The sequence below is a fragment of the Eutrigla gurnardus genome, assembly GCF_963514095.1.
Source record: "Eutrigla gurnardus genome assembly, chromosome: 4".
Lineage (NCBI taxonomy): Eukaryota > Metazoa > Chordata > Actinopteri > Perciformes > Triglidae > Eutrigla > Eutrigla gurnardus.
Window position 1 is genome coordinate 27,748,883 of NC_139918.1, and position 25,621 is coordinate 27,774,503.

General features: G+C 35.6%; 4 protein-coding genes across 4 annotated transcripts in view; 2 read left to right on the forward strand and 2 right to left on the reverse strand.

Moving 5' to 3' along the window:
- Positions 1 to 5,579, forward strand: part of LOC311011786 (uncharacterized protein) — a 59,429-nt gene extending 53,850 nt beyond the window's left edge. Inside the window, exons 15-25 of the mRNA XM_084006914.1 lie at positions 746 to 912; positions 1,389 to 1,564; positions 1,707 to 1,812; positions 2,184 to 2,313; positions 2,391 to 2,446; positions 2,530 to 2,596; positions 2,758 to 2,822; positions 2,919 to 3,030; positions 3,138 to 3,265; positions 3,526 to 3,914; positions 4,548 to 5,579. Coding sequence (XP_083863040.1) covers positions 746 to 912; positions 1,389 to 1,564; positions 1,707 to 1,812; positions 2,184 to 2,313; positions 2,391 to 2,446; positions 2,530 to 2,596; positions 2,758 to 2,822; positions 2,919 to 3,030; positions 3,138 to 3,265; positions 3,526 to 3,914; positions 4,548 to 4,683 — 1,532 coding nt within the window. The 3' untranslated portion in view covers positions 4,684 to 5,579. The remainder of the gene's footprint in view (positions 1 to 745; positions 913 to 1,388; positions 1,565 to 1,706; positions 1,813 to 2,183; positions 2,314 to 2,390; positions 2,447 to 2,529; positions 2,597 to 2,757; positions 2,823 to 2,918; positions 3,031 to 3,137; positions 3,266 to 3,525; positions 3,915 to 4,547) is intronic.
- The window catches only part of pecr (peroxisomal trans-2-enoyl-CoA reductase), a 90,761-nt gene that overhangs the window by 37,771 nt on the left and 27,369 nt on the right, over positions 1 to 25,621 (reverse strand). The window lies entirely within an intron of this gene.
- On the forward strand, positions 5,752 to 23,391 carry LOC311012897 (protein lifeguard 3-like). Its single transcript, XM_084008700.1, has 12 exons — positions 5,752 to 6,014; positions 10,063 to 10,407; positions 10,518 to 10,585; positions 10,687 to 10,751; positions 10,837 to 10,890; positions 10,982 to 11,032; positions 11,113 to 11,152; positions 21,613 to 21,650; positions 21,741 to 21,828; positions 21,897 to 21,992; positions 22,075 to 22,128; positions 22,231 to 23,391. The coding sequence occupies exons 2-12, from the start codon at positions 10,068 to 10,070 to the stop codon at positions 22,378 to 22,380; spliced, it is 1,044 nt and encodes a 347-aa protein (XP_083864826.1). The 5' UTR covers positions 5,752 to 6,014; positions 10,063 to 10,067; the 3' UTR covers positions 22,381 to 23,391.
- Positions 22,857 to 25,136, reverse strand: LOC311012903 (uncharacterized protein). The gene is made up of 3 exons (XM_084008709.1): positions 25,059 to 25,136; positions 24,584 to 24,839; positions 22,857 to 23,859 (listed from the first exon to the last, which is right to left on the reverse strand). Exons 1-3 carry the CDS (start codon positions 25,123 to 25,125, stop codon positions 23,688 to 23,690), a joined length of 495 nt encoding a protein of 164 aa, XP_083864835.1. The 5' UTR covers positions 25,126 to 25,136; the 3' UTR covers positions 22,857 to 23,687.

Consider the following 25,621-nt stretch of genomic DNA (forward strand, 5'->3'; position numbering starts at 1 on the left):
GGAAACACACACGTAAATTAGCTGCTGCTAAAAAGACTTCAATTGTGTGTTTTTCGCCCCCAAAAGTGTTTCACTGAATTATAGAAGACGCGCCTTTTCGCTTCGAGGACGTGAACTGACAGCGGTAAGTTTTAACTTCGCCAACTTGACTTAGTTAGCTAGCATACCGCTAACGTTAGCTTACTGTAAACTGTCGAGTTAGCAACATAGTTAGCTGTCGATAGTGATGTGATGTTAACGTGAGTCTGTTTGTGTCGCCGGGCCTCGAGTTAAAAACTTTTTTTTACAAAAAAAAAACGGATAATTTAACTTTTTGAGAAGTCGGGGAAAAGACTGGCGGTTTCCGTGACGTCACTGCAGCATATACCTGTGAGTTTTATCACTTAAAGTCGAAGTCAAATACCACTAATGACCTCATCCTGTAGTTTTACTATATCCAATACAATTCATTAAGATAGCACGATTTTTAACAAACACAAGGTACACAATACAAGTAATGAAATAAAATGCTATAATAATAATAATAATATAATTATAGGGTAATTATAAGAGGTTTCATAGTATACCACATACATACACATTCAGATATGTTCACAAGCACTCTCACAATGTGTCCTACTGTACTTAATACGAAGTAATGTTTCTTTAACAGCCATGTGACTCATAGAAGTGGTATGTGAACATGTATACAACAAGCTTGTGGTTTGTTTCCCTTGCTTTCCCACCGCTCCTGCCTCTCTGATAGCAGCCACCTGTACAGCGGAGGGGGGCACCAGGTCCGCGCTGGCTGGGTCCCGGTCCGTGATGGATAGGCTGAAGCTGTCTCGCATTGATGAGGAGCTGGAGTCCTCTGAGGTCGCAGCGCTGTGCTTCCTGTGTCGTGATGTTCTCAACAGGAAGCGCCTGGAGGGGGTGAGCGCCGCATACCTTGTACTGTCATCTTTCACGCTTGTCTCAATCACGTTTGTCTGTCTGTCCCATTTGTCTTTCTATTGTTGTTGTTGTGAAAGTCAGAGTGTTACCCAACACACTGATGATTGATTGAGGAAGGAAGTCCGTTCATGTCTGTACGTCCTTCCTTACTTGAGAAATAATTTTATTACAGTTAACATATCACACTATATATATTACAACATACTATAAATATACCAGACTGCAGCAACTACAGTATAAACTGTAAACACAGCATATAAAACTAGGATAACATACACAAAAGTAGGTATTGCCATAATAATACATTCACTAAAATAAAAGTTTTGTATGTTTTTTTTTACATTATTATTAATTTCCCACCCATTGCTATCATTCTCAGCTGTTGCATCTCGTTCCCTTTGAAAGTTTGGCTTTTCAAGGGTTTGTTCGTGTGTTTCCTGGTTGTTTTCATTCAGATCGAGGATGGAAAAAAGCTTTTCTTGAGATTAGAAGAAAAAGGTCTGCTGGAGAACAACGCCTTCCTCCGTCAGCTGCTCCAAACTATCCATCGAGTAGACCTCCTCAACCTCCTGGAGACCGACAGTAGGCGACCAGAAGAAACCGACGCTAATCCCATGCTGTCAGAATACAGGTGCGTGTCAAAGAGGAAAGGAATTGAGTGTAACCTGAGATAATTGAACACCAGGATTACAGTGCAGTTTTAATCACAGTAGTAGTGTTTTGTTGTTTTCTCCTCCTCCTCCTCCTTTATACTGTTCTACTCTTTCTTCCAGGGTGGTGCTGTACAAAGTATATGAGGATTTGACTCAGGAAAATCTGGAAAAGCTGAAGTTTCTATTGAGCAACAAGCTTGGCAGAAGACAAATTGATGCATGCAATGTGAGAACACACCCACAGTTGTATAAGAAAAGATGACATGTAGATTCACAGACGGGTGTAATTGATAAAATGAATAATGGTCCAGTTCTATTTAGTGTTGGCGAGCCAGCATTTACAATACCTGGGGCAACCTAAATGGAACAGGGCCATATTCAGTGTTATTCATTCCACCTAGTAGAAAGGTGCTTTTATACGGATAGTTTACACTTTCGTTTTTTATTTTATTACTGAACCTACAGCCGTTTTGCCACAAACAGTTGTTTGTTGTGTGTTTCTTCTGTTCCGTTTATATCGGCTATTTGCGTACATTTATTCATCCTGATTCAAACTGCAAAGACGCAAGCGAGACAAGCCCTCTCTGTTTATTACAGACCACGCTGGATGTGTTTGCTGAGATGGAAAGGCATGGTTTGCTGTCGAATACAAATCTTCGTGAGCTGCATAAAGCAATGCTGGAGTTGGATCAACAACTGGCATCGACTATACAGCGCTACATGGAAGGTATGACGTGCACGAGCACCAACCCATTTAAATGTTGTATTCCTCTGAAATTCATGAAATGACTGTGTTCTTTTTAGAGTTGCCCGGTCAGCTTCAACCCGGTTTGTCTCCTCATGTCAGCATGGATTACCAGGTGTGTGTGTGTATACATTTGATACAGTTATTCTTATAATGGGACGGTTAAATGAGGACAGGAACCCTGTTTTCTTCCTACAGATGGGCAACAACACCCCTCAGCGACCAGAACCTATTGATATGTCGATATCTGAAAGTCAGCCCAGCTGTAAGTCTCTCTTTTTCACTGTTACTCCTTGACGTTCCATTCATTTCAGCGCACAGTCGTTAAGTAATTGCCATTGATGATTAGCATCCCACCCCAAAGATATTCACTCCTGTGCTATTATTATTTATTTTCATGCACCATCCTCTGTTTTTGCTCTTCAGGTGGAGGAGTGAGCGTTTACTCCGATGCAGCTCCGAACACGGAAGCCCCCTCGCTTCATGATCACGTAGCCATTCAAACACAAACACCTGTCATGCATTCATTCATCAGAACATGAATGTGAACGGTTTATCAACGCGGATGTTCTCGTTGTGCCTTTCAGACAGACTACTACGCCCTGACTCATATCCCACGAGGTTTGTGTGTGGTCATCAACAACGAGGTGTTCCTGGGAACAGAGCTGAGAAATAGAGCAGGGACTCAGGAGGATGAGAGTATGCTTCTTTGTATTCTAACAACCATGTGATCTGATTTGTTCGTGCGCTTTTTTGCACCATTCAGGGTTTGAGGGTCCTCAAAGTCTATCTTTTATGTGACACAGAGGCTCTGAGCACCGTCTTCAGCCGCCTTGGCTTTACTGTGGAGGTGCACAACGACTTGACTGCAGGAGACATGCGACTGGAGCTCCAAAAGCTGGCCTCAAGGAATTTTCTGGATGAAGATGCCTTGGTGAGTGGTGACACACACCTTCAGGGCTGTGTAATCAGTGAATGCTGTGTGTACTTTGCTTTTGGCTGGACTACAGAGGGCCAGCCCCATAGGTCGCTCTGTGGTAAGTGAGTAAGTAAATGACCGTTGGTCAGTCAATCGTGTACTACGTCACCAATTGGCGTTGTGGGAGTCAGAGCGAGCAGAAACAAAACTCGACATGGACAAAAAAACCAACGTACAAATCATCTCATATTTTATTAAAACGTGTGTGATCTTAGGTGGTGTGTGTGCTCTCCCACGGAGAAAACGGATGCGTCTATGGGACAGATGAGAAGGAGGTGTCCCTCCGAGAACTGACGGAGCCCTTCAACAGCAGAGGAGCTCCCACCTTGGCAGGGAAGCCCAAACTGTTCTTCATCCAGGCGTGTCAGGGAAGCAAATACCAGAAGGGATCCTTTCCGTGTCCCCCGAGGCCAAGCGAGGCGGTGGTGCAGAGGAGCCGCCTGGAGGACGACGCAGGTCCCCTGCATGGCGAGACGGTGCCCTGGGATGCCGACTTCCTGCTGGGCATGGCCACCGTGCCGGAGTGCAAGTCGTTTCGAAACACCGCCACAGGCTCCATCTACATCCAGGAGCTGTGCAGGCAGCTGAGGAGGTCAGCAGAAAGGTGAGAGACGCCTCCTTCCATTTTTTATTTTTTATTGTCCATTGTATTGCAAATATGTTTTTATTCTCCTTGTCTTTCTGTAAAGCATTTCATTTTTGCCTTTATTTTTCTTTAAATTCTTCTATTTATCCACTTTATTGTATGACATGTTATGATGTGAAGCACTTTGAGTCTGCCTTGTGTATGAAAGGTTATTAAATAAAGTTGCCTTGCCTTTTTTGGGCAGCTACAGTTTAAGCAACGCTTTGGTCAACTAAGGCTGGACCCCAACTTAACCACAAACTCCAAAGTGTAGTATAGTGTGTATTTATAGCATTAAGTATAATAAAAGAGTCATCATTCAGAGATGAAGAGACGGGTGATATGTGTTGAGTCAAGACATGTTTGTAACGCATACATCGGCTTAGTGCCTGACCGTCTGAAGTGGTCCATTACCTCATAGGACACCATTAGAAAAAGCACTTTTGACAGCGATAATCTCCCCTTTTTTAAAAAATATTTTTTTTCCCCAGATTAGATATAATAGTACTATATCTGTTTCTGTCTGCTGTGCCGTCCATATGACACGTCGGAGGTCATGATGATGTTGCTGCTTATAATTTACAATGTTTCTTCCATTTTTTCCCCCCCCAGCTCAAAGAATGATGACATCCTGGCCGTGCTGACACGCGTGAACGGGGAGGTCAGCAGAGGAGATTATTTAAGCCACAAGCAAATGCCAGAGCCCAAGTACACCCTCACAAAACAGCTGGTCCTCAAATTTGTGTGAGCTGACCGGGAGACGCGTGAAAAGCTGAAAATGTGCCATGTATGACTTTGTGTGTGTGTTTTTACAACTGGTTGGATGGATTGATGAATGCCTTCGTCATTGTGGTTATCCTGAGAATGTGATGTCACTTAATCTAAAAGCATCATGTCTATAAAATGTTGCGGAAGCCACTTAGACAAAAATGTCCTTTTTATTGAAGCGTTTACAATCATTCCTGTGCGTTTTGGGAATAGTGTCATTTAAGGGAAAATTAACATAAATCTTCTGTTAAAAATACAAATGATTTTACTTGGTGTTGGTCGTCGTATGTAGTCACAATAAAGGTGCAGTTATTACTTAAACACACCCATCCATTATCTGAAAGGTGTACGTAAGATAAACAAAGTTTAAAGATGAATTGAATATTATCACCTTCTTAAAATAAGGTCATAAGTCACAAAGGTATGTTCGTAAATTGGTTAGTAAGTCATCTAATCCTCTTACGGTATGTTACATAATTGATTTTACAGCATTATTTGTATGTCAAGAGTCATCTATTGTCATAACCTTTTTGTGTGAAATGATTGACAAAAATATACTTTGGTTCAGTTTTTTAAAAACTTGAAAATATGACTTAGTCTATTATTTTATGAGGTGACGATATGTAAAAAAAAAAAAAAGTAATATACTTGCTTACAACTTACTAAATTCTCTATGCAAAAAGTAAGACTTATTGAATGTCGAGATGAATGCAGAAGAATAAAAGATATATTTGCTCTTTTTTTTCTTAATGCACTAAGCCTTTAGTGCATTATAAAAAAAAGTAATATACTTTTTATATATATAAATGCTGTATTGCAAAAAGTAAGATTTTGTGAATGTCAATTTGAATGGAGAAGAATAAAAGATATATTTCCTTTTTCCCCCCCTTCTTTTTGTTTAATACACTAAGCCTTTAGTTGCAATGCACCTTTTTATCTGTAATATTCAGTAACCCGAGACGTGCTTGTTGGCATAAAAATGAGTCACTTGAACGCGCCGGGCCTTGTTATACAAACACGCACACGCCCTGTGTGATGCAGATTCCTCCGGACTCCACCCTGCTGCTCGCCGCCTTCAAGCCAGGAAATGTTCTCCACGAGCAGCGCGACAGGAACGACGCGCCGCGGAGCTACGTCACATTAACCCGTTTACCTGAATCTCCACCACTTTGGGATTTTATTATTGATTTTCCTGGAGAGGGGGGAGGTTATCTGAGGAGGTGTGACTCGACACAGGAAGTCTTTTTTCCATTTCCCCCGCTGGGAGATATTCCGACCAGGCTGTTCATCTCGCTGGAATCTCTTCATTTGGTAAACAGATCTCATTTTAATCCGTTTAAATCCATCCCATGTTCAATGTGTGTTCTCTGATGGTCGATCAGCAGTAACGCGTGTGTCCTTCAGGTACTCACCTGGAAAAAAGGGAAAACAAATGTGTTTTAACGTGTGATCTGAGGGTGGAGTCTGTTAAAAACAGCCATCTCACCGTTAAAACTAAGTTTAACGGTTAAACTGGTGACTGCTTGCCCTGTGAACTTTGCTCACTGAAATAGAGGGTTAACTGTGATGGTGCATGTTGTTTTTTTTCCCTTCCTGATTGTGGAAACTGCAAACACTGGGGTTGTTTGTGTTCCTGCACCGCCTCTCAAGCTGCAGCAGATACAGTTCCACCGAGCTTCAACCCAGGAACAGGCTTTTATATTCAGGCCAGACATGTTGACTCGTCACACCAGGGAAAATCACAGGTGTAACCACCAGCAATAATTATAGCTCTATGTTTAATAACTGGGCCCAGTCAGACGTGATACAAAATGATCTGCTTGAAATAATCCACTCAATAATAATTTTCTTTTTGGATCATATTATAAAATTGTTGTTAATAAGGTGAAAATGAATGATTCCCAGCACACATCAGACAACCAATGTCTGTTTATATATTTTTTAAATTAATTCCTGCTTTTGTTTGTCACTTTTACTGTTATTACTATTGAATATACTTGTAAACAAATTAAGAAAAACAAACCGTTTTTAGCATTATGAACTTGTTTTACTCATATTAGTCCTACTTTTTTCATTCAATTCATTTATTTATTTTATTTTTTCCTTGCTTTGTTTTAATACCTGTTGTTTTTCAAAATCACTTTGAGCTGCATTTTATGTTATGAACGGTGCTATTAAAATTAAGTTTATTATTATTATTAAAGTCAACTTAACTTTGTCATATAGATCAGACAAAACTAGTATTTTACCATAGATTTAAGATGGAATTTTGGAAGTTCAGCTTGAGAAGTAAATTGTTTAAATTAAACCAATTTTTTGTGTCTATTGTAATATTGAGAGCCCTTTCTCCAACCCGACTTACCGGTTTAGCATGTTAGCCCGAGGCTAGTTGTGACATGCATCGACAGGGCCTGAGTATTAGCAGGTTTTGAAAGACCCAGGTCTGATGTGGTCCAACTCAACGCTCACTCACTTCCCATGACTCCTCGTACATCACAATTCTATTACTAGAAACTATACTAGAAACTAGAGTAAATATAACAAAGTCGGTCCAGAAAGAACGAAGGTCCGAGGCACTAAAAGCCTTTTTAAGTTAGATGGCTATATCATTGTAAAATCCTTAGACTAAGCGTTTACATTCCATATACTGTTTACATTTCTGTCTGCTGTTTACTTTTCACATCCGTTTACATCTCGGACTCTTGCACTGAAAGTCATTCTAACAATTTTTATCATCTACAATTTATGCTTAGAATTGTAGCGTTATTTTAAATCTATTTTATTTTACTTTATTTTATTTGTGACTGCTGTACTTTTACTGCTGCTTTTTCAAAAGTTGAGTTTGAAACTAGAATGTCATTACTTACGAATGCTTGCATTGCGACCAAGTACATGATGATAAATTGAATCATGAATCTTGAATCTTCCATGTTAATATCGAGCTGGGTTCTAATCTACTGGCTGCTTCTAAGATTTTAAAGGCCTTTTTAAGTTTTTGCCAGAAGAGTGCCTCTGACCTTCTCTCTAGTATTCCCTACCAAAGAGCACCTTCATCACACGTATTTGAACTTCCCACAGAACTCCGGGCCTTCCCATTTTTGATAACCAGTGTTTGTCGTGGGTAATGCCGCGTCTCTTGGTCCATTCATTCAGTTTTCAGTCAGCCCGTTGACACGGACGCTTCCTTGTCACATGTCAGAATAATGTGTGTTGAATTGAGCTTGTACCTCCATTTAAAACTTTCATTTTATTGGAACTTCTTCATCACGATTTGGTGACAGAACTGTTGTCAAAATGTACTTTGTTGCTATTTTTAATAAGCTATCATAGGTCTGGAAAGCTAGCGTTTTATTTTTTATTATTGATTAATCTGCCAGTTTAAACGTTTGAACATCAGAAAACGGATGTACAAGAGCAACGACAAAGGCCAAATACAGGAAGATTGTTACAACGCAAAAATGCAAAGCAGAGTCAAACCGGTTCCTGCCGTTGCCTTTTATGAAGTTTTCCAGATCATCATGCGGTCACACATGACAGGCTTGGCTTGCTGCCTGTGATGTCACTGATGTTGAAAAGACACATTTGAGGAAGTAGTTGGTCAGATTGGTACAGTGTTGTGGGGTGCATTACTTAACAAACACGGATGATGATGATGACTGGGTTTGGAAGGTACGGGACGATATAAACATCTGGTGTCACGATTATCCTCGCCAGACTAATTGTGATTTACTTATATCCACACTTACTGGAATCGATTATTATCTGAAATTAGATGAAAATAAATGATAAGATCTGGAATGGAAAATTATAACTTTTGTAGTATGTAACCTTTTAACCTTTTGTACATGACTCACTTCTGCAAATGGACCAGATGGTGATGAGAATTATTAGAATATTTACTTCTGCAGTTTTGTGAAGAACCAACAACGCCTAATATGGTGACCTTCAGGGGGGTAATTCATTTGTTACAGATAGATGGTTAAATCCTTCGTGGGCACCGCCCTGCCAAGGAGTATATCTTTGTTTTGCACTCACCATTCTGCAGAGATCTCACCCAGCATCTGTGCATGTTGTTTTTCCCTCTTCCAAGAGTATTCTATTGCCTAGACAAACATAGACACATCACAACTCTCGCTGCTTTAATATAGGATCAATAAAATGCAATTTTTACATCCTGTATTTTTACAATCAGGCTCTTTTTTTCACTCATCTGCCATGATGGGGATGTTTTATTACTGAATGGGTGGTGAGGATGATTCCGATGATGAAACCTATATCTCGGTACAGCCGGTCTGTCCACTGTGACACCGTTTCCTTATATGTGAACTTTCCTACAGAAGAGTTACACCCTTGTATCGAACACCATCGGAGCTCACGCCTGGTAACCGGCTGTCTCACAGTCCAAAGAGGCGATCGGCTCCGTTTTCACTGCAGATACACTGAAGCACTGTTTTCCATTTGGTGTGTTTTCTGTCCTGTTGCTTGGTGCTCTGGATGTGATGTCATGGCAGCACGAAGCGGCTGCCAGCTCTTAAATTCCTCCACTGTGTGTATTCCCCTAAAAAGCCCCAGTGAACAATTAAAGTGAGTAAAAAAAAAAAAAAAGGAGCTTACTTAGAAACACATGTCTGACTTTTTTAGTATGGAGGCTCAGTTCCTTTTGTGATGTTGTAACAAGAGGCAGTAAGTCTAGTTTTATGTCCTACGAAACTATGTTTTTTAAGACATTTCTAAGAAAATCTAACATTTTATGACTTTCTGGGGGGAATTCTATACATTTTTTTTTAAAAATTCTGGCATTCTATAATAACAACTCAAGTCCAAAATAAGCCGTGGAGGAATAACCTTAAAATAAAATAATTCATAAAAAAGGCAAAAACAGCCCAAAAAAGAAAGAAAATCATTCGGAACAACTAACATACCAATGATCACATCGCAGGGTTTCCACTATGTAAGCTTTTTTAGTGACATTCTTTTATGGCATATTATATTATGACTTTATTTGTGGCATATTTTATGACATATTTTGACTGTTTGGTGACATATGACCCTATACACATGTCACAGCCCGGCTCAAAGGCAGGAATGGGAGACCGGACGAGTGAAATGTTGTAAATCGACAGATTTATTTCAATAATGAATCAAAATGAACCAAACAAATGCGGAAGGTCGGTTGTGTAAACATGTGTGTATGTGTTTCTTTTCTACCTGGAGCCACATCAGGCTCAGGTGATGCTCGTCAGCTGTTAATGTCCTGCAAGAGAAGGAAAAGGAACACATATATGACTGTTTAATGACATTATACTGATATATATTTATAATAAATGTGATGTATTTTCTCCAACTTCCCTCCTCACAGGCGAAATGTCCAGGTCAGACTACCCTCCAGGGTATGAAGACTCCCGGGGCCCTATGTATGCACCCCAGGGTGGGAATTACCCACCACCCCCTGCGTACGGCTTCCCAGGCTTTGGTGGGCCCCAGCCAGGCCAACCCTCTGCTCCCTACCCCGCTGGTCCAAACGCCCCTCTGTATCAAGGGGACCCAGGGGGCTATCCTCCCAGCGCATACCCAGGACAGCCTCACCCCGGTGGGCCTCCAGGAGCCGGCTACCCCGGTGGGCCTCCAGGAGCCGGCTACCCTAGTCCCCCTCCCATGCCCCCTATGATGCCACCTACCATGCCGTCGGATATCATGAGCTCTGGTAAGACACACGTTTTTTTTAAACTTCTGATGTCATGATCTCTCGTATTCCCTTATTTGGGGAGAGGTGAGCTCTTTGTGTTCAGTGATCATTATTTCTGCCGATGACAGATGATGAGTTTGCGGCTCGCGGCAGCAACTGGGACAGCGTGAGCATTCGCCATGCCTTCATCAGAAAGGTGAAACCACAATGCATTGTGTCCGTCGTGTATTTGCAAGTGAGTCATGGAGCAAACACAGTCCTGGCGGTGTGTAATGTCCCTTTCTGGATGTGTTTCAGGTGTATTTGATTTTGGCGGCTCAGCTCCTCGTCACCACAGCCATCGTGGCCGTGTTCACATTTGTGTGAGTACACACCGTTGTGTGTTTCTGCTTCTGTTTGTGTGTCTGCGTATGTCACGTTGTTAAATCTGCCTCTGTTCCTCTGCAGGCAACCTGTCAGAGTCTTCGTACAGCGAAACCAAGCGATCTACTGGACATCATAGTAAGCCTCCCTGTGTGCCTTTTTTAAAAGTTATACATAGGAATCAAAATGAAAGGTGGAGAATGTTAATAACTGTATTTTGTTGTTTTAGTGCTGTGTATTTCATCGTCCATATCGTGCTGGTCTGCTGTAAAGGCCCCCGGTGAGTGGGACCTCTCAGTTGTATAAACAATATTTGTATAAAGAATATTTGTTTAAATTGTAATCACCCTCTCTTTGTAGGAGGAAGTTCCCATGGAACATCATACTGCTGTCGATCTTCGTAAGTGAGATTAATTACGATCATCCTGTGAGGCAGGAAATCGAGACGCATTATGGTTGTCAGTTTCCTGGACTTGGATCAAGTCTATTCTTGGAAAACTTCATTGACATGGTTTTAGTTTTAATCATCTATGCTAGAATTATCTCAACGTTGGTTTGAAGTGAGTCACCAGACATGACTCAGGCTGCGTTTGCAAGATGCCTTAGACTATGATTTTTTTCGACATACTATATGATGACATTTTCCGACGAGCTATACTGACTTTTTCAAACAACTTTTTTCGGCATTTACAATTACTTTTTATGCAACTTTTTTCCAAATACTATACTATGACTTTTTGTTGTTTACATTTTTCCGACATACTACACTATGACTTTTTTCCAACTTACTATGACTTTTTTTTTTACTTTTCTTCAACATGCTAGACCATGACTCTTTTGAACAACTTTTTCAAACAACTTTTTTCCGACATATATATATATATGACATTTTTAATAATTTTTTTGAAGTCCTTTACGATGACTTTTTTCGACATGCTATACTATGATTTTTTTTATGATTTTTTTGTTCACCTTTTTCCCACACATCATAGACTTTTTATGACTTTTGCCTTTACTTTATATAAAAAAGTTAATCGTAAAGTATGTCGGAAAAACTGATGAGAAAAGTCATAGTAAGTATGTTAAAAAAAAATTATGAAAAACGTCATTGTAAATTATCTAGAAAAAAGTCATCGTAAAGTATGTTGAAAAAAGTGATGAAAAAAGTTAATCGTTAAGTATGTCGGAAAAAGTGATGAAAAAAGTCATCGTAAAGTATGTCGGAAAAAGTCATCGTAAAGTATGTTGAAAAAAGTGATGAAAAAAGTTAATCGTTAAGTATGTCGGAAAAAGTGATGAGAAAAGTCATAGTAAGTATGTTAAAAAAAAAGTTATGAAAAACGTCATTGTAAATTATCTAGAAAAAAGTCATCGTAAAGTATGTTGAAAAAAGTGATGAAAAAAGTTAATCGTTAAGTATGTCGGAAAAAGTGATGAAAAAAGTCATCGTAAAGTATGTCGGAAAAAGTCATGAGAAAAGTCATAGTAAGTATGTTAAAAAAAATTATGAAAAACGTCATTGTAAATGTCGGAAAAAGTCATTGTTAAGTATGTCGGAAAAAGTGATGAAAAAAGTAATTGTAAAGTATGTCGGAAAAAGTGATGAAAAAAGTCATAAAGTATGTCGGAAAAAGTGATGAAAAAAGTCATCGTAAATTATGTCAAAAAAAGTGATGAAAAAAGAGATTGTAAAGTATATCGGGAAAAAATAATGAAAAAGTCATAGTAAAGTATGTTGAAAAAATTATGAAAAAGTCATCGTAAATGATGTCGGAAAAAGTCATCGTAAAGTATGTCAAAAAGAGTGATGAAAAAAGTCATCGTAAAGTATGTCGGAAAAAGTGATGAAAAAAGTCATTGTAAAGTATGTCGGGAAAAATAATGAAAAAAGTCATAGTAAATTATGTTGAAAAAATTATGAAAAAAGACATCGTAAATGATGTCGGAAAAAGTCATCGTAAAGTATGTTGAAAAAAGTGATGAAAAAAGTTAATCGTTAAGTATGTCGGAAAAAGTGATGAGAAAAGTCATAGTAAGTATGTTAAAAAAAAAGTTATGAAAAACGTCATTGTAAATTATCTAGAAAAAAGTCATCGTAAAGTATGTCGGAAAAACTGATGAGAAAATTCATAGTAAGTATGTTAAAAAAAAATGATGAAAAACGTCATTGTAAATTATCTAGAAAAAAGTCATCGTAAAGTATGTTGAAAAAAGTGATGAAAAAAGTTAATCGTTAAGTATGTCGGAAAAAGTGATGAAAAAAGACATCGTAAATGATGTCGGAAAAAGTCATCGTTAAGTATGTCGGAAAAAGTGATGAAAAAAGACATCGTAAATGATGTCGGAAAAAGTCATCGTAAAGTATGTTGAAAAAAGTGATGAAAAAAGTTAATCGTTAAGTATGTCGGAAAAAGTGATGAAAAAAGTCATCGTAAAGTATGTCGGAAAAAGTCATGAGAAAAGTCATAGTAAGTATGTTAAAAAAAATTATGAAAAACGTCATTGTAAATGTCGGAAAAAGTCATTGTTAAGTATGTCGGAAAAAGTGATGAAAAAAGTAATTGTAAAGTATGTCGGAAAAAGTGATGAAAAAAGTCATAAAGTATGTCGGAAAAAGTGATGAAAAAAGTCATCGTAAATTATGTCAAAAAAAGTGATGAAAAAAGTCATTGTAAAGTATATCGGGAAAAAATAATGAAAAAGTCATAGTAAAGTATGTTGAAAAAATTATGAAAAAGTCATCGTAAATGATGTCGGAAAAAGTCATCGTAAAGTATGTCAAAAAGATTGATGAAAAAAGTCATCGTAAAGTATGTCGGAAAAAGTGATGAAAAAAGTCATTGTAAAGTATGTCGGGAAAAATAATGAAAAAAGTCATAGTAAATTATGTTGAAAAAATTATGAAAAAAGACATCGTAAATGATGTCGGAAAAAGTCATCGTAAAGTATGTTGAAAAAAGTGATGAAAAAAGTTAATCGTTAAGTATGTCGGAAAAAGTGATGAGAAAAGTCATAGTAAGTATGTTAAAAAAAAAGTTATGAAAAACGTCATTGTAAATTATCTAGAAAAAAGTCATCGTAAAGTATGTTGAAAAAAGTGATGAAAAAAGTTAATCGTTAAGTATGTCGGAAAAAGTGATGAGAAAAGTCATAGTAAAGTATGTTGAAAAAATTATGAAAAAGTCATCGTAAATGATGTCGGAAAAAAGTAATCTTAAAGTATGTCGAAAAAAGTGATGAAAAAAGTCATCATAAAGTATGTCAAAAAAAGTGATGAAAAAAGTAATCGTAAAGTATGTCGGGAAAAAATAATGAAAAAAGTCATCGTAAATTATGCCAAAAAAAGTGATGAAAAAAGTCATCATAAAGTATGTCAAAAAAAGTGATGAAAGAAGTCATCGTAAAGTATGTCGGAAAAACTGATGAGAAAATTCATAGTAAGTATGTTAAAAAAAAAGTTATGAAAAACGTCATTGTAAATTATCTAGAAAAAAGTCATCGTAAAGTATGTTGAAAAAAGTGATGAAAAAAGTTAATCGTTAAGTATGTCGGAAAAAGTGATGAAAAAAGACATCGTAAATGATGTCGGAAAAAGTCATCGTAAAGTATGTTGAAAAAAGTGATGAAAAAAGTTAATCGTTAAGTATGTCGGAAAAAGTGATGAGAAAAGTCATAGTAAGTATGTTAAAAAAAAAGTTATGAAAAACGTCATTGTAAATTATCTAGAAAAAAGTCATCGTAAAGTATGTTGAAAAAAGTGATGAAAAAAGTTAATCGTTAAGTATGTCGGAAAAAGTGATGAAAAAAGTCATCGTAAAGTATGTCGGAAAAAGTCATGAGAAAAGTCATAGTAAGTATGTTAAAAAAAATTATGAAAAACGTCATTGTAAATGTCGGAAAAAGTCATTGTTAAGTATGTCGGAAAAAGTGATGAAAAAAGTAATTGTAAAGTATGTCGGAAAAAGTGATGAAAAAAGTCATAAAGTATGTCGGAAAAAGTGATGAAAAAAGTCATCGTAAATTATGTCAAAAAAAGTGATGAAAAAAGTCATTGTAAAGTATATCGGGAAAAAATAATGAAAAAGTCATAGTAAAGTATGTTGAAAAAATTATGAAAAAGTCATCGTAAATGATGTCGGAAAAAGTCATCGTAAAGTATGTCAAAAAGAGTGATGAAAAAAGTCATCGTAAAGTATGTCGGAAAAAGTGATGAAAAAAGTAATCGTAAAGTATGTCGGGAAAAAATAATGAAAAAAGTCATCGTAAATTATGCCAAAAAAAGTGATGAAAAAAGTCATCATAAAGTATGTCAAAAAAAGTGATGAAAGAAGTCATCGTAAAGTATGTCGGAAAAACTGATGAGAAAATTCATAGTAAGTATGTTAAAAAAAAAGTTATGAAAAACGTCATTGTAAATTATCTAGAAAAAAGTCATCGTAAAGTATGTTGAAAAAAGTGATGAAAAAAGTTAATCGTTAAGTATGTCGGAAAAAGTGATGAGAAAAGTCATAGTAAGTATGTTAAAAAAAAAGTTATGAAAAACGTCATTGTAAATTATCTAGAAAAAAGTCATCGTAAAGTATGTCGGAAAAACTGATGAGAAAATTCATAGTAAGTATGTTAAAAAAAAATGATGAAAAACGTCATTGTAAATTATCTAGAAAAAAGTCATCGTAAAGTATGTTGAAAAAAGTGATGAAAAAAGTTAATCGTTAAGTATGTCGGAAAAAGTGATGAAAAAAGACATCGTAAATGATGTCGGAAAAAGTCATCGTTAAGTATGTCGGAAAAAGTGATGAAAAAAGACATCGTAAATGATGTCGGAAAAAGTCATCGTAAAGTATGTTGAAAAAAGTGATGAAAAAAGTTAATCGTTAAGTATGTCGGAAAAAGTGATGAAAAAAGTCATCGTAAAGTATGTCGGAAAAAGTCATGAGAAAAGTCATAGTAAGTATGTTAAAAAAAATTATGAAAAACGTCATTGTAAATGTCGGAAAAAGTCATTGTTAAGTATGTCGGAAAAAGTGATGAAAAAAGTAATTGTAAAGTATGTCGGAAAAAGTGATGAAAAAAGTCATAAAGTATGTCGGAAAAAGTGATGAAAAAAGTCATCGTAAATTATGTCAAAAAAAGTGATGAAAAAAGTCATTGTAAAGTATATCGGGAAAAAATAATGAAAAAGTCATAGTAAAGTATGTTGAAAAAATTATGAAAAAGTCATCGTAAATGATGTCGGAAAAAGTCATCGTAAAGTATGTCAAAAAGATTGATGAAAAAAGTCATCGTAAAGTATGTCGGAAAAAGTGATGAAAAAAGTCATTGTAAAGTATGTCGGGAAAAATAATGAAAAAAGTCATAGTAAATTATGTTGAAAAAATTATGAAAAAAGACATCGTAAATGATGTCGGAAAAAGTCATCGTAAAGTATGTTGAAAAAAGTGATGAAAAAAGTTAATCGTTAAGTATGTCGGAAAAAGTGATGAGAAAAGTCATAGTAAGTATGTTAAAAAAAAAGTTATGAAAAACGTCATTGTAAATTATCTAGAAAAAAGTCATCGTAAAGTATGTTGAAAAAAGTGATGAAAAAAGTTAATCGTTAAGTATGTCGGAAAAAGTGATGAGAAAAGTCATAGTAAAGTATGTTGAAAAAATTATGAAAAAGTCATCGTAAATGATGTCGGAAAAAAGTAATCTTAAAGTATGTCGAAAAAAGTGATGAAAAAAGTCATCATAAAGTATGTCAAAAAAAGTGATGAAAAAAGTAATCGTAAAGTATGTCGGGAAAAAATAATGAAAAAAGTCATCGTAAATTATGCCAAAAAAAGTGATGAAAAAAGTCATCATAAAGTATGTCAAAAAAAGTGATGAAAGAAGTCATCGTAAAGTATGTCGGAAAAACTGATGAGAAAATTCATAGTAAGTATGTTAAAAAAAAAGTTATGAAAAACGTCATTGTAAATTATCTAGAAAAAAGTCATCGTAAAGTATGTTGAAAAAAGTGATGAAAAAAGTTAATCGTTAAGTATGTCGGAAAAAGTGATGAAAAAAGACATCGTAAATGATGTCGGAAAAAGTCATCGTAAAGTATGTTGAAAAAAGTGATGAAAAAAGTTAATCGTTAAGTATGTCGGAAAAAGTGATGAGAAAAGTCATAGTAAGTATGTTAAAAAAAAAGTTATGAAAAACGTCATTGTAAATTATCTAGAAAAAAGTCATCGTAAAGTATGTTGAAAAAAGTGATGAAAAAAGTTAATCGTTAAGTATGTCGGAAAAAGTGATGAAAAAAGTCATCGTAAAGTATGTCGGAAAAAGTCATGAGAAAAGTCATAGTAAGTATGTTAAAAAAAATTATGAAAAACGTCATTGTAAATGTCGGAAAAAGTCATTGTTAAGTATGTCGGAAAAAGTGATGAAAAAAGTAATTGTAAAGTATGTCGGAAAAAGTGATGAAAAAAGTCATAAAGTATGTCGGAAAAAGTGATGAAAAAAGTCATCGTAAATTATGTCAAAAAAAGTGATGAAAAAAGTCATTGTAAAGTATATCGGGAAAAAATAATGAAAAAGTCATAGTAAAGTATGTTGAAAAAATTATGAAAAAGTCATCGTAAATGATGTCGGAAAAAGTCATCGTAAAGTATGTCAAAAAGAGTGATGAAAAAAGTCATCGTAAAGTATGTCGGAAAAAGTGATGAAAAAAGTAATCGTAAAGTATGTCGGGAAAAAATAATGAAAAAAGTCATCGTAAATTATGCCAAAAAAAGTGATGAAAAAAGTCATCATAAAGTATGTCAAAAAAAGTGATGAAAGAAGTCATCGTAAAGTATGTCGGAAAAACTGATGAGAAAATTCATAGTAAGTATGTTAAAAAAAAAGTTATGAAAAACGTCATTGTAAATTATCTAGAAAAAAGTCATCGTAAAGTATGTTGAAAAAAGTGATGAAAAAAGTTAATCGTTAAGTATGTCGGAAAAAGTGATGAAAAAAGACATCGTAAATGATGTCGGAAAAAGTCATCGTAAAGTATGTTGAAAAAAGTGATGAAAAAAGTTAATCGTTAAGTATGTCGGAAAAAGTGATGAGAAAAGTCATAGTAAGTATGTTAAAAAAAAAGTTATGAAAAACGTCATTGTAAATTATCTAGAAAAAAGTCATCGTAAAGTATGCTGAAAAAAGTGATGAAAAAAGTTAATCGTTAAGTATGTCGGAAAAAGTGATGAAAAAAGTCATCGTAAAGTATGTCGGAAAAAGTCATGAGAAAAGTCATAGTAAGTATGTTAAAAAAAATTATGAAAAACGTCATTGTAAATGTCGGAAAAAGTCATTGTTAAGTATGTCGGAAAAAGTGATGAAAAAAGTAATTGTAAAGTATGTCGGAAAAAGTGATGAAAAAAGTCATAAAGTATGTCGGAAAAAGTGATGAAAAAAGTCATCGTAAATTATGTCAAAAAAAGTGATGAAAAAAGTCATTGTAAAGTATATCGGGAAAAAATAATGAAAAAGTCATAGTAAAGTATGTTGAAAAAATTATGAAAAAGTCATCGTAAATGATGTCGGAAAAAGTCATCGTAAAGTATGTCAAAAAGAGTGATGAAAAAAGTCATCGTAAAGTATGTCGGAAAAAGTGATGAAAAAAGTCATTGTAAAGTATGTCGGGAAAAATAATGAAAAAAGTCATAGTAAATTATGTTGAAAAAATTATGAAAAAAGACATCGTAAATGATGTCGGAAAAAGTCATCGTAAAGTATGTTGAAAAAAGTGATGAAAAAAGTTAATCGTTAAGTATGTCGGAAAAAGTGATGAGAAAAGTCATAGTAAGTATGTTAAAAAAAAAGTTATGAAAAACGTCATTGTAAATTATCTAGAAAAAAGTCATCGTAAAGTATGTTGAAAAAAGTGATGAAAAAAGTGATTGTAAAGTATGTCGGGGAAAAAATAATGAAAAAAGTCATAGTAAATTATGTTGAAAAAATTATGAAAAAAGACATCTAAATGATGTCGGAAAAAGTCATCGTAAAGTATGTTGAAAAAAGTGATGAAAAAAGTCATTGTAAAGTATGTCGGGGAAAAAATTATGAAAAAGTCATAGTAAAGTATGTTGAAAAAATTATGAAAAAAGTAATCTTAAATGATATCGAAAAAAGTGATGAAAAAAGTTCATCGTTAAGTATGTCTGAGAAAGTGATGAGAAAAGTCATAGTAAGTATGTTAAAAAAATTATGAAAAATGTCATTGTAAATTATGTTGAAAAAAGTCATCGTAAAGTATGTTGAAAAAAGTGATGAAAAAAGTAATCGTAAAGTATGTTGGAAAAAGTGATGAAAAAATTCATCGTAAAGTATGTCGGGAAAAAATAATGAAAAAGTCATAGTAAAGTATGTTGAAAAAATTATGAAAAAGTCATCGTAAATGATGTCGGAAAAAAGTAATCTTAAAGTATGTCGAAAAAAGTGATGAAAAAGTCATCATAAAGTATGTCAAAAAAAGTGATGAAAAAAGTCATCGTAAAGTATGTCGGAAAAACTGATGAGAAAATTCATAGTAAGTATGTTAAAAAAAAATTATGAAAAACGTCATTGTAAATTATCTAGAAAAAAGTCATCGTAAAGTATGTTGAAAAAAGTGATGAAAAAAGTTAATCGTTAAGTATGTCGGAAAAAGTGATGAAAAAAGTCATCGTAAAGTATGTCGGAAAAAGTGATGAAAAAATTCATCGTAAAGTATGTCGGGAAAAAATAATGAAAAAGTCATAGTAAAGTATGTTGAAAAAATTATGAAAAAGTCATCGTAAATGATGTCGGAAAAAAGTCATCTTAAATGATATCGAAAAAAGTGATGAAAAAAGTTCATCGTTAAGTATGTCTGAGAAAGTGATGAGAAAAGTCATAGTAAGTATGTTGAAAAAATTATGAAAAAAGTAATCGTAAAGTATGTCGGAAAAAGTGATGAAAAAATTCATTGTAAAGTATGTCGGGAAAAAATAATGAAAAAGTCATAGTAAAGTATGTTGAAAAAATTATGAAAAAAGTCATCGTAAATGATGTCGGAAAAAGTCATCGTAAAGTATGTCGAAAAAAGTGATGAAAAAAGTAATTGTAAAGTATGTCGGGGAAAAAATAATGAAAAAGTCATCGTAAATGATGTCGGAAAAAGTCATCGTAAAGTATGTAAAAAAAAAAGTGATGAAAAAAGTCATCGTAAAGTATGTCAAAAAAAGTGATGAAAAAAGTCATCGTAAAGTATGTCGGGAAAAAATAATGAAAAAAGTCATAGTAAAGTATGTTGAAAAAAATAATGAAAAAAGTCACCGTAAATGATGTCGGAAAAAAGTCATCTTAAATGATATCGAAAAAAGTGATGAAAAAAGTTCATCGTTAAGTATGTCTGAGAAAGTGATGAGAAAAGTCATAGTAAGTATGTTGAAAAAATTATGAAAAAAGTAATCGTAAAGTATGTCGGAAAAAGTGATGAAAAAATTCATCGTAAAGTATGTCGCGAAAAAATAATGAAAAAGTCATAGTAAAGTATGTTGAAAAAATTATGAAAAAAGTCATTGTAAATGATGTCGGAAAAAGTCATCGTAAAGTATGTCGAAAAAAGTGATGAAAAAAGTAATTGTAAAGTATGTCGGGGAAAAAATAATGAAAAAGTCATAGTAAAGTATGTCGAAAAAATTATGAAAAAGTCATCGTAAATGATGTCGGAAAAAGTCATCGTAAAGTATGTAAAAAAAAAAGTGATGAAAAAAGTCATCGTAAAGTATGTCAAAAAAAGTGATGAAAAAAGTCATCGTAAAGTATGTCGGGAAAAAATAATGAAAAAAGTCATAGTAAAGTATGTTGAAAAAAATTATGAAAAAAGTCATAGTAAAGTATGTTGAAAAAATAATGAAAAAAGTCATTGTAAATGATGTCGGAAAAAGTCATCGTGAAGTATGTCGAAAAAAGTGATGGAAATGATGTCGGAAAAAATCATCGTAAAGTATGTCGGGAAAAAATAATGAAAAAGTCATAGTAAAGTATGTTGAAAAAATTATGAAAAAAGTCATCTTAAATGATATCGAAAAAAGTGATGAAAAAAGTTCATCGTTAAGTATGTCTGAGAAAGTGATGAGAAAAGTCATAGTAAGTATGTTAAAAAAATTATGAAAAATGTCATTGTAAATTATGTTGAAAAAAGTAATCGTAAAGTATGTTGAAAAAAGTGATGAAAAAAGTAATCGTAAAGTATGTTGAAAAAAGTGATGAAAAAAGTAATCGTAAAGTATGTCGGAAAAAGTGATGAAAAAATTCATCGTAAAGTATGTCGGGAAAAAATAATGAAAAAGTCATAGTAAAGTATGTTGAAAAAATTATGAAAAAGTCATTGTAAATGATGTCGGAAAAAAGTCATCTTAAAGTATGTCGAAAAAAGTGATGAAAAAAGTAATCGTAAAGTATGTCGGGAAAAAATAATGAAAAAAGTCATCGTAAATTATGCCAAAAAAAGTCATCATAAAGTATGTCAAAAAAAGTGATGAAAAAAGTCATCGTAAAGTATGTCGGAAAAACTGATGAGAAAAGTCATAGTAAGTATGTTAAAAAAAAATTATGAAAAACGTCATTGTAAATTATCTAGAAAAAAGTCATCGTAAAGTATGTCGGAAAAAGTGATGAAAAAAGTCATTGTAAAGTATGTTGAAAAAAGTGATGAAAAAAGTTCATCGTTAAGTATGTCGAAAAAAGTGATGAAACAAGTAATTGGTTTAAGGGGTCCTTCCCTTTTTTCCGTGGATTTTTGGTGCAGCCTTTTTTATAGATTATAATCAGAGATGTTCTCGATGATGGAGGTCTCTTACATGACTGTTTTGTTTTTTCAAACAGACCCTGGCTTTGTCCTACATGACAGGAACCATTTCCAGGTAAAATTACCTTGTGCAGTCCATGTGGTCGCATGCAAACATCCAGTCCGTTTCCAACAGGCCTAACCGCCTGTTGCTCTTTGTTTTTAGTTACTATAATACAAAAGCAGTCTTTCTGGCTCTGGGGATCACCGCCGTCGTCTGCATCTCCGTCACCGTCTTCTGCTTCCAGACAAAGGTGGGGTGTGCGAGCGAGTGTGTATTTGTGTGGTCACGCGTGTATTAATTAACCGGTCTGTTTTCTAGGTGGACTTCACAAAGTGCCAGGGCCTTTTCTGCGTGCTTGGGATCGTGATGTTCGTCACCGGCATCATCACAACCATCGTGCTGTCATTCAAATATGTGAGTTATGACTGACGTGAACTAAGACAACCTGATGACCTTTTCAAGTTTCCATCATTGTAATGAATGTGTGTTGTTGCAGATGCTCTGGCTTCACATGCTTTATGCAGCTATGGGAGCCATAGTATTCACAATGGTGAGTGTCCGCAATTTCACTCCCCCCCCCTCCATTTGTGGTATTACTTCATGTATCCCCAACAACTTCCAGTTCTGAATGTTTTCTTGCTTGTCGTCGTAGTTCCTAGCGTACCACACGCAGCTGCTGATCGGCAACAGGAAGCACTCCATCAGTCCAGAGGAGTACGTCTTCGCAGCGCTCTCCATCTACGTCGACATCGTCCAGATCTTCCTCTTCCTGCTGCAAATTATCGGCGCTTCGACCAAATGAGTAAACCTGCAAAATCATTCAGTGCTTTTTTTTCCCCAGAAAAAAACCCGCATCCCTCTTTGCTTTGTTTTCAAGCCGAATCAGAAAACATTTATAAAATCATGATGTACTCCGGTGGAAATGTTTAAGGGCTGAATTTGAGATTTTGTCGTGGGTTTATCCTATGCACAGAATAAATGCACTTTTTCAGAAATTAATATTTGCCTATAATATCTCTGCATTAAGCAACTTATCGGTGGCTTAACAAGAATATTCATACTACAAAATGAAATACCTATATACACTGAAATGCCAGCTGCAACATTTATTAAAGCAGTGAGAGCAGACGGGGTCAACATTTTTCTCTGCATGTAGATGTATGTACTGTTATTCATGAACTGGGGGCCCATTTGCAATACCACAATATTTGGTTAATAAAATACAATTTTGATAGTTTTTAATTTTCACATAAGGTAGATAAATGTCATGATTTAGGACGTGAATTATTAGCTACTTCCCAATGAATTCTGATTGTTAAACGTCAGGCAATTATTTTTAATAATTGGCAGTTAATTAATTGATGCTATTTTGTAACGAAGCATTCTACAACACTACAGTGCCTTCAAAATGACTGTTTCTGAGAATAGACCTTCTTTGCTTTAAAGAAGTACAGTGTTGTACTCCACATGTTTTTATAGTATTGTGCCCGTTTCTATATGTTTGCGTTACAGTCAGATCAGGGTCAGACACTGAGTGCCAAGCAGGGTGGGTTTTCTCAATCAATGCCGTGGTATTAAATAATGGGAACATTCCTGAAAGTCAATGAGTTCCAGCTGATGTGTCCAAAAAGCTCTAATGATCAACCCCACTCAGCCGGTCCGCTGCTGACCAGAGTTACATTCAACCCAGAGGCAGACATTCTGAATGTGCAGCAGAGATGGTCACAGTGGGGTTTGTGTTGTAAATATACATATTAATGATGAGAAAAATGCCTTTTCTCATCAAATAAACATTTGTATTTGAGAGTTTCAATGTTGTCCATTCATGACTCTTGTTTGTGTTTGTACATATATTTTCCTTTATTACATTCATAGAACATAAATATGTGATCAGTCATCAAACTCAACTCTTTATATTACACTGTTCATGTGCAAAAAAACCCCCCAAAACTCTTCTGATTGAAGTCTCATCACAAGCATGTTAATCCCTTACCAGATTTTCTGCCTCAAGAAAGAAATAGTCCTGAGAGGCGCTGGATGTTTTAAACTGGCGCTCATCTCTTCTGTAATCAGTGCTGCGATGTAGCGGAGTCACCGTCTCTACCGACATCATTGGTCCAGTTTGACGTCCTGTGCGTTACGGTGGTACCGACTCCCTTCGTATTCCCCCTCGTTCGATTTGTTCATCCTCTGTCGAACCTTCAGCTGCTTCAGCCGGTTCTTGTCCACTTCTCTCTTGGCCAGCAGGAAGCCGATGATACCCGTGGGCAGGCCTATCATCCTGCATGGGGGGGTAGATTATTTTTATCAGTGGGCAACAAATATATTATGCCAAGTGTAAAGAAACCGTCCACATATAGTACTGAGAGAGAATATTGGGTGGGAATGCAAAAAAAAAGTAGAAAAAGGTGTCATTCATATATAACTAAAAAATAAATATACATAAATAAAAACATGTATTTTTAAAGGTCATATTGACATTTTTATGGAAACGAATAATTAAAAAAATACATAAAAATACATCCACAGAGCTTTTAGAAAAGTGCAGAATCAAAGTTTTTTATTTTTTTATTTTAAATTAATCATTTAAAAAAAATGCTGTCGGTCCGTAATTAATGTTTTGTTCACCTGTGTGACGTAGCTGCGCTTCTAGCAAGGCTTGTGAGCCAATAGAATAACAACGTTGGTATCACGTGGTATCTCTGCGTAGTCAGGCGTCAAGAGTCTTTGGACAGTTTCGTAAACCGTGTCAATCAGATTTATATGTCTTTTTAAAATCTTATCACAGCGTATTAGAGGAACTGGACAACCCAATGAGGGCGCATGCGCTTTGAGCAACAGCTGTGATGTGACGTGAACGCAATGGAAGGGGGGGTGCGACATCTAGTGGTTGGATGTTGTAAATGTTGTCAATATCGCCTTTAACAATTATGCCAATAATTAAAATGAACCACTATCAACTTGCGTTCGTTGTTCCCACATCGATCCACTGCTATCAGACTCACCAGGCGTAGCCAATCACCACCATCGGGTTCTTCGCCTTCTTCCTGGGGATGTATTCAGGACCTTCCTCCTCCTCCTCTTCCTCCTCGGCTCTCCTGTCGTCTGCGCTGTGCGGACCGGTGCTCCTCTGCGGCTCCGTCCTGGAGGCAGCGGGGGAGACGTGGAGCGGCCGATGCTGAGCAGCAGCACGCAGCCGCAAGTAGTGACACGCTGCCGGTGTTCGCGTAAGGAGCCACCGGCCGGGAACAAGGTGTACACCTGGGAGGAAAAGGGAAAAACATCCTCATCCATCAATGTGTGACTTCTGACGCCTCTGTGGCGAAGTTAGCGAGGGTAGTTCAAAACGATTAAAATGACGCTAATGACGTCATTTACACAAACGGCTCCACCTGCGGACGTTAGCTTGGATGCTAATTATACTAATATACGCGGGTATCTTTCTAACAACACCGTAAAGTCAATTCATTTATTGTTTACCTTTCAGGACCGTCCTCACTGCTGTCACGTAGGGCGCCGCCATGTTTGTTTGAGTTAGTCGGGGCATGCGCAGTGGCATCTTCATAACATCCGACTGCTGCCACCTAGTGGACAACGCCGATGTAGCGCTTCTAGGCAACCCTGCAGCAATTTATTTTTTTTTTTTTAAATTGTAAAGATTAATTTACGGAATATTTGTGCCGTAGAAAACCTTACAATAAGATCTCTCTACATACAAGGCACACTGGATATAAATGATAACTTCAATAAGGTATCAGTGATAGTCATAAGCACTGAGGAGAGATTGATACTTTTTCATTAGTATCAAATACTAAGATGATTGGCCATAAGGTCCCTTTTAAAAACATAAAAAGGGGTTTGTTTAATGCTGCAGGAAATCATCAACAGCAACAAGCAGTTTCTTTTCTACATTTTATTCATCAAACATTTAACATGTCTTTTCACTTCGACTCAATTTCTTTTTTTATTTTATACAAAAGACATACAACATAACATGAAAACACAGAGCCAAGTACGCCTCAATAATATACAGTTAACAGCAA

What these genes read in the sequence shown, in the direction of transcription:
- LOC311012897 (XM_084008700.1), top strand. Translation starts at nt 10,068, where the DNA reads ATGTCCAGGTCAGACTACCCTCCAGGGTATGAAGACTCCCGGGGCCCT. An exon ending in GTGGCCGTGTTCACATTTGT is followed by an intron (nt 10,752 to 10,836) that starts GTGAGTACACAC and finishes GTTCCTCTGCAG; the next exon opens with GCAACCTGTCAGAGTCTTCG. An exon ending in ATGACAGGAACCATTTCCAG is followed by an intron (nt 21,651 to 21,740) that starts GTAAAATTACCT and finishes CTTTGTTTTTAG; the next exon opens with TTACTATAATACAAAAGCAG.
- LOC311012903 (XM_084008709.1), bottom strand. Translation starts at nt 25,125, where the DNA reads ATGCCCCGACTAACTCAAACAAACATGGCGGCGCCCTACGTGACAGCA. An exon ending in AGTGAGGACGGTCCTGAAAG is followed by an intron (nt 24,840 to 25,058) that starts GTAAACAATAAA and finishes TTTTCCTCCCAG; the next exon opens with GTGTACACCTTGTTCCCGGC. An exon ending in GTGGTGATTGGCTACGCCTG is followed by an intron (nt 23,860 to 24,583) that starts GTGAGTCTGATA and finishes CCCCCCATGCAG; the next exon opens with GATGATAGGCCTGCCCACGG.